The following is a 13,753-nucleotide window of genomic DNA, read 5'->3' on the forward strand; positions in this document are numbered from 1 at the left end:
TAATATCAATATTACTAGTATCCAGCTTAAGCATAATAAAATCCCTAACAACAGATCATGGAATGTTGTTTATAATTGGACCGTGTAAAGAAACGTATAGGTGTCTACAGGCCCATTAAATGCAGAAATACAGACATAGGGCTGGGAAATGGCTTGGTGTTTTATTATTATTATTTATTAACAGTGCTTTTTTTTTGTCAAAGAAAAAGGTGCCGGAACTCACACGTGTCATACAACCCACCTTGCCTACCCTACAAGGTTCCATCCAAAAAAGGTGTCGGAACTCCGTTCTGAGCGTTCTATGAGAAAAAAAGCCCTGATTATTATTATTTATTGGATTTATATACCGCCCTTCTCCCGAAGGACTCGGGGCGGTGTACAGGGCAATTAAAACACAATATACAATATAAAAAGTTAAAATAAATTAAATTAAATTTTATTTATTTTTATTTTAATTCCATTTATATCCCGTCCTTCTCCAAAGACTCAGGGCGGCTTACAAGCTTAGCAGTAGCCTTCATTCTGTGTATATGCCTGCTTATTAGGGCTTTCACACACACCCCCAAGCGGCATTATTACAAAGTCAGCTTAATTGCCCCCAACAATCTGGGTCCTCATTTTACCTACCTCGGAAGGATGGAAGGCTGAGTCAACCTTGAGCCTGGTGGGACTCGAACCTGCACTAATTGCAGGCAGCTGGTGTTACTTGAGGAGGCATTAGCCCACTGCTCCACCAAGGCTCCATTACTTATTAGCCCTAATAAGTAAAATACATTTTAAAAGTTAAAAATTTAAAAAAAATTAAAATCCCAATCCCTCAGTCCAGGTCGCGGCGAAAGGAGTGAAGGTCGGGAGCCATCCGGAGCTCAACAGGGAGTTGGTTCCAGAGGGCAGGCGCACCCTGACCAACGGCACCCTGAGGATGCCCTCTCTGTGGGAGTGCACAGGACGATGGGAGGTTGACGCCAGCAAAAGGTGCTCCCATAAATAATCCGGACCCATGCGATTTACGGCTTTTTTTTTTTTACACTAAATGGAGGGCAAGGAAAAGATGGGGAATGTGATACGGGTTTTTCAGCTCAGCTGGTTCACTTTCAAGCAATGGTGTCCATGAGGAAGGGCTCAAAATTGGCAAGATGGCTGGTGGGCCATTGCAATCAAGTTCCTCCCCTTATAAATGTGCAGGCGATAGCAACAAACTGGGGGGCAGCCTCTGACTACCTCCTACCTACCATCTTGCTAATTTTGATCTCCCTGTAGACATCAGCACTTCCAGTTCTAGAATTGACTGGTTTGGGGATAAATAACTTGGTTGTTTTCTTGCAGACGTTTCATGACCCAGCTAGACAACATTATCAGTGCCAGCAAGGATAATGAAATGCCTGCAAGGAAATAACCAAGCTCAGAGAGCACCAAATGCCCTACAGATATTTGTTCATTTATTCAAATTTCCCAAGCCACGTCTCTCAATCCAGTTGACTTCGGAGCGGCTGTGTGTTCTCTTAGCTTGAAATGTCAAGTCTCATTTGCAGCCAAGTGGTTTGAGATGCTGTGTAAACAACGTCCACCTGGTTCATCCTTTAGGAGTTCCAAATTGGAGCTAATTCCACTGTCCCAACATCCATTTGGTGCATTTTTTGTACATAAATTAACATTTATTTTTAAACATTTATTTAAAAAAGACAGGGAAGGGTTAGCCAGATATCCAGAGACATCAGTCAAATGAAATGGTCAGCTAAAAGCAATTTTCAGAATGAGGCACGGTTTAGTAATCCCGCTCTGATGGACACTGGAGCTTCCATTGATTCACCCTCCACCCTCCCACAGGCGAGTGACTGCAATTTCCCCAGAGGAAATGAAAACAAACAGACAAACCCTAATAAAATGTCCAGATCTTCCAAGATATGAGCAAATCCTTGGACAGCCTTGCAAAATTCCAGAGTTTTCGTAAGATCTCTCTGTGGTGCCTCTCGACAACTTAGGAGTGTGGTCTTCTTGTGAGTGAAAGTGACTTCATGGACACACCCGTGCAGTTGGACGTTTGAAATGAAATGGACGTTTGTCTTTTTTTTCTGGGGTTCTTTCCTGATCAAGCCTGATTTCCTGAGATCTAATCAACTCCAACCGTAGTTTGGACCAGATGAGATCTGCTGGCTAAAGTGCCGGAACCAGGGATGAAAAAAGTTTGACCATCTCTAGCTTTGTGCATAGCAGTCCTTTCCAGCTAGAGATGGACAAACTCTTACAACCATGTTGTATATCCTCGGCAATTGATAACATGTAAAATTGCCATTTTATTTTATTTATTTATTTTTTAAAAAATGTTGCTTCTTTAATATTGGCTCTTTTATGACTTGTGGACTTCAACTCCCAGAATTCCTGAGCCAGCATGGCTCAGCTTGGAAACCTGTCCCTTTCCCCTCAGCATAGCTGGCTCAGAAATTGTGGGAGTTGAAGTCCACGACTCATAAAAGAGCCAAGGTTGCCTACCCCTGGCCTAGGCTGTTGAGTGGGCGGTTCTACACTTGCAACGTATGGTAACGTACTAGATAAACGTTAGGAATGAAGATTTAAGGTCAAATAAAGCTGGTTTATTGCTCATGCCTATCCACAAGAACCTAATTCAGCACTAAATAATTTAAATTTAGTCCACACTAAGTTGGCCCTAGATAAGACTCAATGCCATTCATGGGGGTAGGGGTGGGGAACTGGATTTGAATCGCTTGTGGGAATGTAACGATTCCATGTTGATTCCTCTCTTGACTCCGTCCCTAGGCTCTGCCTCTCTCTCCCCTACAATAATATGGCAAACCTACGTGTTGGAGGATAATTTATATGATTTCTACCTCCTCATCTGCATGGGGCCAGAGTCTTGCAAAAATGTTTTCCTGGGTGTTTCTCTCTCCAAGTCATGAAGAGAAACAGTCTCTTAGCTATCCCACAGAGCTATCCCATCGTATTGAGCAAAGAGGCTTCCCTGACAGATATTACGGTGCAAAATAAATCCAGCTTGCAAAAAAACAACAACAAAAACTTTAATTCCCCCCCCTTAGGAAATTGAAACTATTTTATTTATGTGTGCTATTTATTTTTGTGGATGTGATTGCACTCCTCTGCCATTTGATCAATCAGTGTCGTATGGAAGAGTGCCACACTTAGATGATAGCACTGCCAAGTTACAGCAATCTCTATAAACGCCTTAAAGAAATGGAAAGAATGAACATTCTGGATCATATTGTTTTGGAAACAGAGCAGCTTGCTTGATTTTCTGCCTACTAATCTATTTGCTACTAAGTCTTTGATCAGCATAACTGCGCCGTTCCTTGGGCAGATAGTAAATTTCTTCTGCTTTGACCTCCAGACTGATCTCTTTTAAGACCTGCCATTTATGGTCCCTCTGGTTTGGCAAGGGTACAGAAACGGTCCTGAAATTATATATAAACAAAGCTCCAGCTCAAAGTAGAATTGCAATCGCAAGATTTTTTTTAGCCAAACATTTAATCACCACGGAGGTATAACGGGCTCCATAAATGCTGCATTTATTTATTTATTTTTAACACATAATTTCTGTGCCTTTTTCTTCCCCTACTGGACTTAACAAAGTCCTTGCTTTGGTCTCACCTTCCTCTGTTCCTCTCCTCTTCTAACATTCAGAGAATCAGAAACACCAGTGAAATGTTCTGGCTATTTTTAAATTTGAACACAGGCGCAGCCTAAATGATAGGCCCAGAAATGAGTTCGGATTTGTACACCTCTGGATTTGGAAAAAAGCCAAAGATCCGATCTCTTGGCAATTCAACCACACTAACAACAAATAAGCCTCTCTCTCTGTGTGTGTGTGTGTGTGTGTGTGTGCGTGCGTGTGTGTATGTGTGTGTGTGTGTGTATGTGAAGTGTAATTTGCAGAGTGCTATTTTTGTCCCTTGTACCAATGAACCTCTCTTGAGTATTTGTAGCTACTAGATTAGATTAGAGTAGAATAGAATAGAATAGAATAGAATAGAATAGAATAGAATAGAATAGAATAGAATAGAATAGAATAGAATAATAGAATAGAACAGAACAGAATAAGAATAACAGAGTTGGCAGGGACCGTGTAGGTCACCTAGTCAAACCCCCCACCCAAAGAAATGGGAAGCAGAATCCTTGAAAGTTTATCTCACAGCAGTTAACAAACTAGGGCTAAGTCACAGTCCTGTTTTTTGCCTGCTCCAGACGGGAGGTAGAAAACATTTTGAACTGCCAACATTGTGAGTCTGAAAAGCTGCTTTTTTGAGTTGAAATACAGTTGTTTTGAACTTGCAGAGGATTATGTTGTCCATGCTGAATGATACTTTGAGGACGTTTGAGTGAGGAATTGGTGTTTTGAGTTGGAAACAATCCTGGGGTTTTTGGAGCAAGCCATTTTGGCCTTGAAACATGACTCTTTCAAACACAACATGAGGTATTCCTGTTTGGATTCGAAGCATTTTGGGTTAGACCTAAGTGTGCTCAGTTGCAACCCTTCCAGTGGAAGCCGTCGTTTAAAGGTGTCATGGTGTTTCTTCAACACAGGACAAAGCTATTTCAGTAAAGGATAATTCCCAGGAACTTCGATACCAAACATAGATATGTAGCAGATGCCTATAAACAAAATTTTAAATCTTTGACCTAAGAGCCATGGTGCTGCAGTGGTTAGAATGCGGTATTGCAGGCTGACTCTGCCCTCTGCCAGCAGTTCGATCCTGGGTGGCTCAAGGTTGACTCAGCCTTCCGTCCTTCCGAGGACAATAAAATGAGGACCCAGATTGTTGGGGGGCAACAGGCTGACTCTGTAAACCGCTTAGAGAAGGCTGTAAAGCACTCTGAAGTGTATATAAGTCTAAGTGCTATTGTTACTACCCCAGTATTACTACACCAGTATTATTTTTTTGAAAGGAAGCATTTGCCAACAATAAAATAATAAAGGTCAGTGAAGAATCAAAGGTTAGCCAAACATACTGTATGGCAACAATAACGCAACTTAAAATTCAAGGTGCTGGTGATGACCTCTAAAGCCCTACATGGCATGGGTCCGGATTATCTTAGGGAGCACCTGCTGCCAGCATCAACTTCCCATCGTCCTGTGCGCTCCCATAGAGAGGGCCTCCTTAGGGTGCCGCCGGTTAGGGAGTGCCGGCGGGTGATCCCCAGAGGGAGGGCATTCTCTGTGGGCGCGCCTGCCCTTTGGAATGATTTACCTGTGGAACTCCAGACTGCCCCCGATCTGCGTTCATTTCGCCGGGACCTGAAAACCTGGCTTTTTGATCTATCAGGCCTGTACTGAAGGGGTTTTAGCTTTTTAAATATTGTTTTAATTGTTGGGCTTTAATTAATTTGTTGTTGTTGTTAGTTGCGAAGTCGTGTCCGACCCATCGCGACCCCATGGACAATGTTCCTCCAGGCCTTCCTGTCCTCTACCATCTTCTGGAGTCCATTTAGGCTCACGCCTACTGCTTCAGGGACTCCATCCAGCCACCTCATTCTCTGTCGTCCCCTTCTTCTATTGCCCTCGATCTTTCCCAGCATTAGGCTCTTCTCCAGTGAGTCCTTCCTTCTCATTAGGTGGCCAAAGGATTTGAGTTTCAACTTCAGGATCTGGCCTTCTAAAGAGCAGTCAGGGTTGATCTCCTCTAGGACTGACCGGTTTGATCGCCTTGCAGTCCAAGGGACTCGCAGGAGTCTTCTCCGGCACCATAGTTCAAAGGCCTCAATTCTTTGGCGCTCAGCCTTTTTTATGGTCCAACTTTCACTGCCATACATTGCAACTGGGAAGACCATAGCCTTGACTATACGCGCTTTTGTTGTCAGGGTGATGTCTCTGCTTTTTAGTGTGCTGTCTAGATTTGCCATGGCTTTCCTCCCAAGGACCAAACGTCTTTTAATTTCTTGGCTCCATCCCCGTCTGCAGTGATCTTGGAGCCCAGGAAAATAAAATCTGTCACTACCTCCATTTCTTCCCCATCTATTTGCCAGGAATTGAGAGGGCCGGATGCCATGATCTTGGTTTTCTTAATGTTTAGTTTCAACCCAACTTTTGCACTCTCCTTCTTCACCCGCAACAAGTGGCTCTTCAGTTCCTCTTCACTTTCTGCCATTTAATTAATTTAATTCATTTTAATTTTATATTATCTTTTTATATTGTCTTTTATATGCTGCCCTGTAAACCGCCCTGAGTCCTTCAGGAATAGGGTGGTAGAGAAAACTAATTAAATAAATAAAAAAAAATGTGATTCTAAAAAGTAGCCCAAGAGTCAGCTGTAAACTGACTTTTTCTGCTATACCATAGTGCAGAAAAATAAAACAATTAAAACAGAGTCAGTTGGGTGGAGTGGTTAAGGCACCAGGCTGGAATCCAGGAGATGCGGGTTCTAGTCCCACCTTAGGCATGGAAATGAGCTGGGTGGACTTTGAGCCAATCAGTAGGAGACTGTGAGTTCTAGTCCCACCTTAGGCACAAAAGCTGGCTGGGTGATTTTGGAGCAGTTCTTCTTTTCTCCCAGCTCACCTCACAGGGTTGTTGTTACGGGGGAACAACCAGCATAATGAGGGAGTGCTGTGTATATTCGCCAACTCGAATTATTTACAAGTAATAAAGATGGGATTAAAATCATATATGTAAAATATAATAATAATATAATATAATATAATATAATATAATATAATATAATATAATATAATATAATATAATATAATGTAATGTAATGTAATGTAATGTAATGTAATGTAATGTAATGTAATGTAATGTAATGTAATGTAATGTAATATAATATAATAAAATTAATATAATATGATTTACAGTATAGTATAGTATAGTATAGTATAGTATAGTATAGTATAGTATAGTATATAAGGGACGCGGTGGCTCAGTGGGTTAGGACGCTGAGCTTGTCGATTAACTGCTTGTTGGCAGTTTGGCGGGTTGAATCCCGAGTGCCACGTAGCAGAGTGAGCGCCTTTTACCCGTCCCAGCTTCTGCCAACCTAGCAGTTCAAAAGCACGTAAAAATGCAAGTAGAAAAATAGGGACCGCTATGGTGGGAAGGTAACAGCGTTCCGTGCGCCTTTGGCGTCTAGTCATGCCGGCCACATGACCACGGAGACGTCCTCGGACAAGCGCTGGCTCTTCGGCTTTGAAACGGAGATGAGCACCGGCCCCTAGAGTCAGAAACGACTAGCACGCATGTGCGGGGAAACCTTTACCTTATAGTATAGTATAGTATAGTATAGTATAGTATAGTATAGTATAGTATAGTATAGTATAGTATAGTATAGTATAGTATAGTATAGTATAGTATAGTATAGTGAGATTCTGGGTCTAAAATCTATTCTCTGATGTTGCTTTATTCCTAGTAGCTAACGCTGGGGCTGGCTATCATTTTGGAAAGATAATTCCATTTGGCCTAATTCAGAAAAAGAAAGATGCTTAGGCTGAATTTCTTCAGGCCCACTTTAAAATGTTGTTGATTAATTTTACAGAGGCGAATCCTGTCTGTCTTGCTTCTGAATGCCTACAATTTAACCTGGCGAGTCCACCCAGCTCCAGTTACGATAACTTGTATAACCGACACAGGTTCTCCCTTTGGAACTGAGGGGGGGAAATGAGGAACTTGTGAAATTTCTTGAAATGCTGATGGATAAAGTCTAGGCAGAGTTGCACGTCTATAATTTTTTTCTCTCTCTCCTCCCTAACGATAAAAGCAAACATCCCTGATCTGAATTCCTCATGATTTAATAGACATATTCAAGGAGTGTTCTTGGCTTTGCTGTCTCTCCGGGATTTTTCTCCCTCCCCCCCCGCCCCCCGAAATTTCCAGTCTAGCCTCACAGTTAATATCTTAAATTGTTGAGAAAAGCCAAAGCTGGCTAGATGCTGCTGAAAACGATGTTTATTTTGTTGCAGGGGGCGGCAGTTGCTGTGAGGACGTTTCAAAATTGGGTGGACCAGAATTCATTTGGGAGGGAGTTTAAAAGAGATGAAATAAATTTCTTAAGCCCTGGCAAAATATAATGCCCCCTTAAAACCTCCGTGTCTCCTAAAAGGCAAAAAGCTGCAGCCTCATTGCAGTCCAGCTTTGCACTTTGGAGTTTCAGTCACAAGCCTCAAAACAGTCCATATGACCCGTTGCTTTCGCAAAGCATAGAAATAAACGTGACATTTAAGTTGTCACCAGGATGTATAAAAGATGTTGAGGCTCTAGAAAGAGTGCAGAGAAGAGCAACAAAGGTGATCAGGGGACTGGAGGCTAAAACATATAGGGAACGGTTGCTGGAATTGGGTATGTGTAGTTTAATGAAGAGAAGGGTGTGGGCTGACATGATAGCAGTGTTCCAATATCTCAGGGGCTGCCACAAAGAAGAGGGAGTCAAGCTATTCTCCAAAGCACCTGAAAGCAGGACAAGAAGCAACGGATGGAAACTAGTCAAGGAGAGAAGCAACCTAGAACTAAGGAGAAACTTTTTGACAGTTAAAACAACTAACCAGTGGAACAACCTGCCTCCAGAAGTGGTGAATGCTCCAACACTGGAAGTTTTTAAGAAGAGACTGGCCAGCCATTTGTCTGAAATGGTGAAGGGGTTTCCTGCCTGAGCAGGGGGTTGGACTAGATGACCTCCAAGGTCCCTTTCAAATCTGTTATTCTATTCTATTCTATTCTATTCTATTCTATTCTATTCTATTCTATTCTATTCTATTCTATTCTATTCTATTCTATTCTAGTCTAGTCTAGTCTAGTCTAGTCCAGTCCAGTCCAGTCCAGTCCAGTCCAGTCCAGTCCAGTCCAGTCTAGTGTAGTCTAGTCTATTCTAGTCTAGTCTAGCCTAGCCTAGCCTAGCCTAGCCTAGCCTAGCCTAGCCTAGCCTAGCCTAGCCTTATCATTATTCTATTCTATTCTATTCTATTCTATTCTATTCTATTCTATTCTATTCTATTCTATTCTATTCTATTCTATTCTATTCTATTCTATTCTATTCTATTCTATTCTATTCTCAAATGATATTCCATATATCCCAAGTCTTAATCCTGGTATGCAAATCCCATACCATCTCATAGTCTTCAAACCTCAAAATCCTGGCACAAACGGCAGGCGTTCATCTTGAAACCTTTACACATTGGCAGAAGTGAGCATTCTTCTCTCTTTTCCCTCTTGGGAGGGGGACCCCCTCCCCTCCTCTTTATACAATTTATTTCTCCGGGGATGCCAGAGGTCAACCTCCATGGGGTGAATTTTTAAAGTCCACCCCTCTGCAGAGTTAGAAACCAAACAGCTTAGAATGTAAGCGAATGGTGACAATTGCTTTGATCTGCCTCAAATATCCATCTGCTGAGGTTGCATTCGATCAGGAGATAAGCGAAGGTTACACCAGCAAACTGCTTACTCAGACTTGTTCTGCTCTATGTCCAAGGTTTGTTTGAAAGTGTAATTCCCTCCTAGCCTCCTCCCTTCCCAAAGGACCCCGTTTGGCTGCAATATTTTAACATTCCCAATTTTCATTCCTTTAGTTTGAGGATCCAGGTGATGTCATAATTTCCACCAAAAGCCCTTAATTTCCCAGGGGCTTATGTTTCAGTTTGGGCTGTTAAGACTCTTCCCCGTGCTGGAAATCGGCACAAAAGGATGAGATTCTTGACCCTTTGACAAGATTAGGCACTCAAGGCAACACGTTTGAGGTGCTTGTCTACCCTCCGCCCTCTAAGAGCCGTTTTGCAAGATGCAATTTTGAAACTCTCTTTGGAAGAAAAGACACTGCAATATTTTGCAGGCCAAAATAAAGCGCCGTTCGTCGACTCCTCGACGTCAGCCATTTTGCCATTGTTTTTATTGAACAAGTTTATATCGAAGAACAAGGATTGTTCAATCGTCCTGTGTAATCTCCCGCTGGCCTGGTTTACAATAACATGAGGCGATATTGTCTTTTTGTTTCTTTTTTTTTTTTTTTAGCTTAGTGAGATTTGCAGATCCGCCCATTTTGTGGCTTCTTGAAGGGAAGCAAGAATTTGCAACGCCAAGGTGTACTGCAGTGCACTAATATCCGAAAGGAATTGTGGTACGCTCAGGTGTTTGATTGTTTTACTTAAAATATTGATAGGGCCAACTGTCTTGTGGAGCGTAGCTCCGGGCAGCTAACGATGATAATAAAAATGCCTTTTATACACACTTAACCCCCACCCCATCCTTAATCCAGGTTGAACTGAGACATGGGGTGTTATATCCTTTGGGTAGTTCTACCAAACCTATCAAAATTCCAGCAAATGACTGGGGGCGCTGAGGGCTAAACCATATGAAGAACGTTTGCAGGAATTGGGTATGTCTAGTTTAATGAAAAGGACTAGAGGTGACATGATAGCAGCGTTCCAGTATTTGAGGGGCTGCCACAAAAAAGAGAGGGGTCAACTTATTCTCCAAAGCACCAGAAGGCAGGATAAGAAACAACGGATGGAAACTAATCAAGGAGAGAAACAACCTGGAATTAAGGAGAAACTTCCTGACAGTGAGGACAATTAACCAGAGGAACAGAGGTTGCCTTCAGAAATTGTAGGCGTTCCATCACTGGAGGTTGTTAAGAGAAGACTGGACAGCAACTTGTCTGAGATGGTATAGGATCCCCTGCTTGAGCAGGGGGTTGGACTAGAAGACCTCCAAGGTCCCTTCCAGCAGTATTCCTTCCTTCCTTCCTTCCTTCCTTCCTTCCTTCCTTCCTTCCTTCCTTCCTTCCTTCCTTCCTTCCTTCGTGTGGAACAGAAGTTGCCTTCAGAAATTGTGGGCGCTCCATCACTGGAAGTTTTCAAGAGAAGACTGGACAGCCACGTATCTGAAAGGGTATAGGATCTCCTGCTTGAGCAGGGGGTTGGACTAGAAGACCTCCAAAGTCCCTTCCAACTCTTTTCTGATTGATGGATGGATGGAAAGAATGCCTTTCTAGTCATCTCATCCCACCTAACTTTCCATGAATTCTTTCTTAAATAGCCTTTTTTAAGTTGGTGCCAAGTTAGGTTGGACTAGAAGACCTCCAAGGTCCCTTCCAACTCTCTTATTCTGTATTCTGTATAAATTTGGGAAGAAAAGAGAATAATAAAATGCATGATTCAGGAATCCTTCTGAGGGATCTCTTTCCATGCAGATGGTGGTGGTGGGGAAGTAATATTTAGAATAGAATAATTAAGGGACATTGGAGGTCATCTAGTCCAAACCCCTGTTCAGGCAAGAAACCCTATACCATTTCAGGCAAATTGTTGTCCAATCTCTTCTTAAAAACCTCCAGTGTTGGAGCATTCCCAGTTACTGGAGACAAGTTGTTCACAATTTCTGAAGTTGACTAATTGTTCTGTCAGGAAGTTTCTCCTTAGTTCCAGGTTGCTTCTCTCCTTGATTAGTTTCCATCCGTTGCTTCTTGTCTTGCCTTCGGGCACTTTGGAGAATACCTTGACTACCTCTTCTTTGGGTCAGCTCCTGAGATATTGGAGCGTTGCTATCATGTCACCCCCTGGTCCTTCTCTTCATTAAACTAGACATACCCAATTCCAGCAACTGTTCTTTATATGTTTTAGCCTCCAGTCCCCCGATCATTGTTGCTCTTTTGCTGATGGTCCCAATTTGGATCTTAATCTGGACCTTTCCCCTCCCCCCTTTTTAATTAAAAAACCCAACTTAGTCACACAGACACAATTAACTATGTTTGAGTTTCCTCTCCGGAGACGTAACGTTGGCCTGAAAAGCTTTCTTTCCTTTGTGTGTGTGCATAACGGGAACATGTGTGAGTAAGAGCATGTGAGTAATATCAGCCCAGAGAGGTGGAGAAAGGATTTTGGAAAGCTCCCAGTAGGCTAACATCCATAACACTTCCTCTGGTCGTTTTTCTTGCCAAGGATGAATTTCCCTCCTGCAATACAGCGTCAGGAGGGATGCTCTCAATACAATCTCCATAAATCAGAGGAGACAACTCGAGATAACCAAGGCTTAGTCGAGCAATCCAGAAATATTTCCCTAAGTAGTTCTTTCCAATTCCAAAAGAAGGAAGCTAAGGTTGATTGACCAGGCGGTGAGTCTGGCTGGGCCTTCTCAATCTTTGCCTCTTCGTCAGGAAGGCCGTACCTGGCTCTCAAGAAGGAAGCACGGGGCAGCGCAACAAACCCTAATCCAAAATCCCAGGAGAGAAGTTTTGTTCGAGGAGGGGGAGAGGAAGTGGGCCACGCCAGGCGAACAGCAGGAAAGGCTAGGAGTGAAGTTCATCTGAAGGACAGCAGGAGTGTCGCCAAGGATGCAGATCGCCTATGGCAGGGGTAGGCAACCTCGGCTCTTTTATGACTCATGGACTTCAACTCCCAGAATTCCTGAGTCAGCTATGCTGACTCAGGAATTCTGGGAGTTGAAGTCCATGAGTCATAAAAGAGCCGAGGTTACCTACCCCTGGCCTATGGTGAAACTGAGATTGCAGAGGGCAATAAGAGAAGCGCTCTTGGTCTCAGGGGACTGCAAAGTTCCTAGGGATGTTCTCTGGGTGCTTTTTTTTGGAGAAAAAGGAGAAGTTAAATTTTTCCTCTTTGCCTACTGTGATTCTCAGAATTATTCTCTCTCTTCCTTGCCAGATGGGACGGTCACTTTTAAAAGAAGCTGCATGTAAACCAAGAAATGCTTCCTTTTTGCTCCCAGTTTACAGAATCATCACTTCAGTAACTGATTCTTTTCTCTCTTTTTTTTATGAACCAGAGTGGTAGAAATGTAAGGGAAATGGCACAGAATCACATTGCTGGAAGGGACCTGGGAGGTCTTCTCGTCCAGCCTCTTGCCCAATTAGGAGAACTTACACCATTTCAGACAAGTGTCTGTCCAGTCTTTTCCTGAAAACCTCTAGCGATGGAGCACCCGCAACTTCTGAAGGAAAGCTGTTCCGTCAATTCATTGTTGTCACTCAGCGATGGAAATTTTTGTGGTTGTAAGTTGAGGACTATCCGTACGCTAAATACTTTGACGGGAGCGCTCCCTTTCTGCGCTCCGCTCAACCTGGCAACGAGCTTGCCTTGAAAAAGCCACGGACGGGGAAGAAACGGCAGGATTCGTGAAGTCAGATGGAGCAGATTAGGTTTTTCGATCTGACCTCCGGTTCTTAAAAGAGTCCTACTGGATGGAACTGAACTGAGCTTCTTCAGAGTTGCAGCCCTAAACTTGAGTTGAGTTCTGGAGGAAGTTCAGACGGAGGTTGCTTCCTTTTCTTGCAAAAGTTTTCATTGTGTACAGTTTACACAAACCAAAGGCAGGGAACTTGGAAGGTTCTGCATTTGATTCCCTACCACTCAAGATGAAACTAGCGTCCTTCCACCAGCCAGGAAGGAGAAAAAAAACAAAACACCAAGACTTGAAGAGAAGGAAGGAGCAGATCAAAAAACGGCCTGTGAAATTAATCGGAGTCCTCTTTAAAGAGCTCCAAAGAGGCTGTCTTTGTCCTCTGGGGATGTCTGTCATCTCAACCGGTCCATGCTGATAACCCAGAACTCTTGTTGTGTTAGCCATCTTGACTATCTCTTTCATTCACTGCCTTCCCTTTTATTTCCCTTAGTCGGGAAGAAACAAGAGAAAGCTCGAAACAACCAACATTTCCTTGTTCAACTGCTGAATCTGTAAAAAAAAAAACCCAAACAAAGCAGAAAACAAAGGAAATAAAGCAAAGTGGGGGAGGGGGAGACACCAGAGGTCTGGCCCTTTGTGGCAGGCAGCCCAGCAACAAAATGGCTGTCAAAG

The 13,753-nt window shown here is 43.0% G+C and overlaps 1 protein-coding gene across 1 annotated transcript in view; it reads left to right on the forward strand.

The window, feature by feature from the left end:
• Window positions 1-9,214: 9,214 nt before the first annotated feature.
• Window positions 9,215-13,753, forward strand: part of ZCCHC24 (zinc finger CCHC-type containing 24) — a gene marked incomplete at its 5' end in the record, with an annotated part of 98,644 nt that continues 94,105 nt past the window's right edge. Inside the window, one exon of the mRNA XM_083364914.1 lies at window positions 9,215-9,238. Coding sequence (XP_083221040.1) covers window positions 9,215-9,238 — 24 coding nt within the window. The remainder of the gene's footprint in view (window positions 9,239-13,753) is intronic.

This window comes from Vipera ursinii, assembly GCF_947247035.1.
Source record: "Vipera ursinii genome assembly, chromosome: 5".
In the NCBI taxonomy this organism is placed as follows: Eukaryota; Metazoa; Chordata; class Lepidosauria; order Squamata; family Viperidae; genus Vipera; species Vipera ursinii.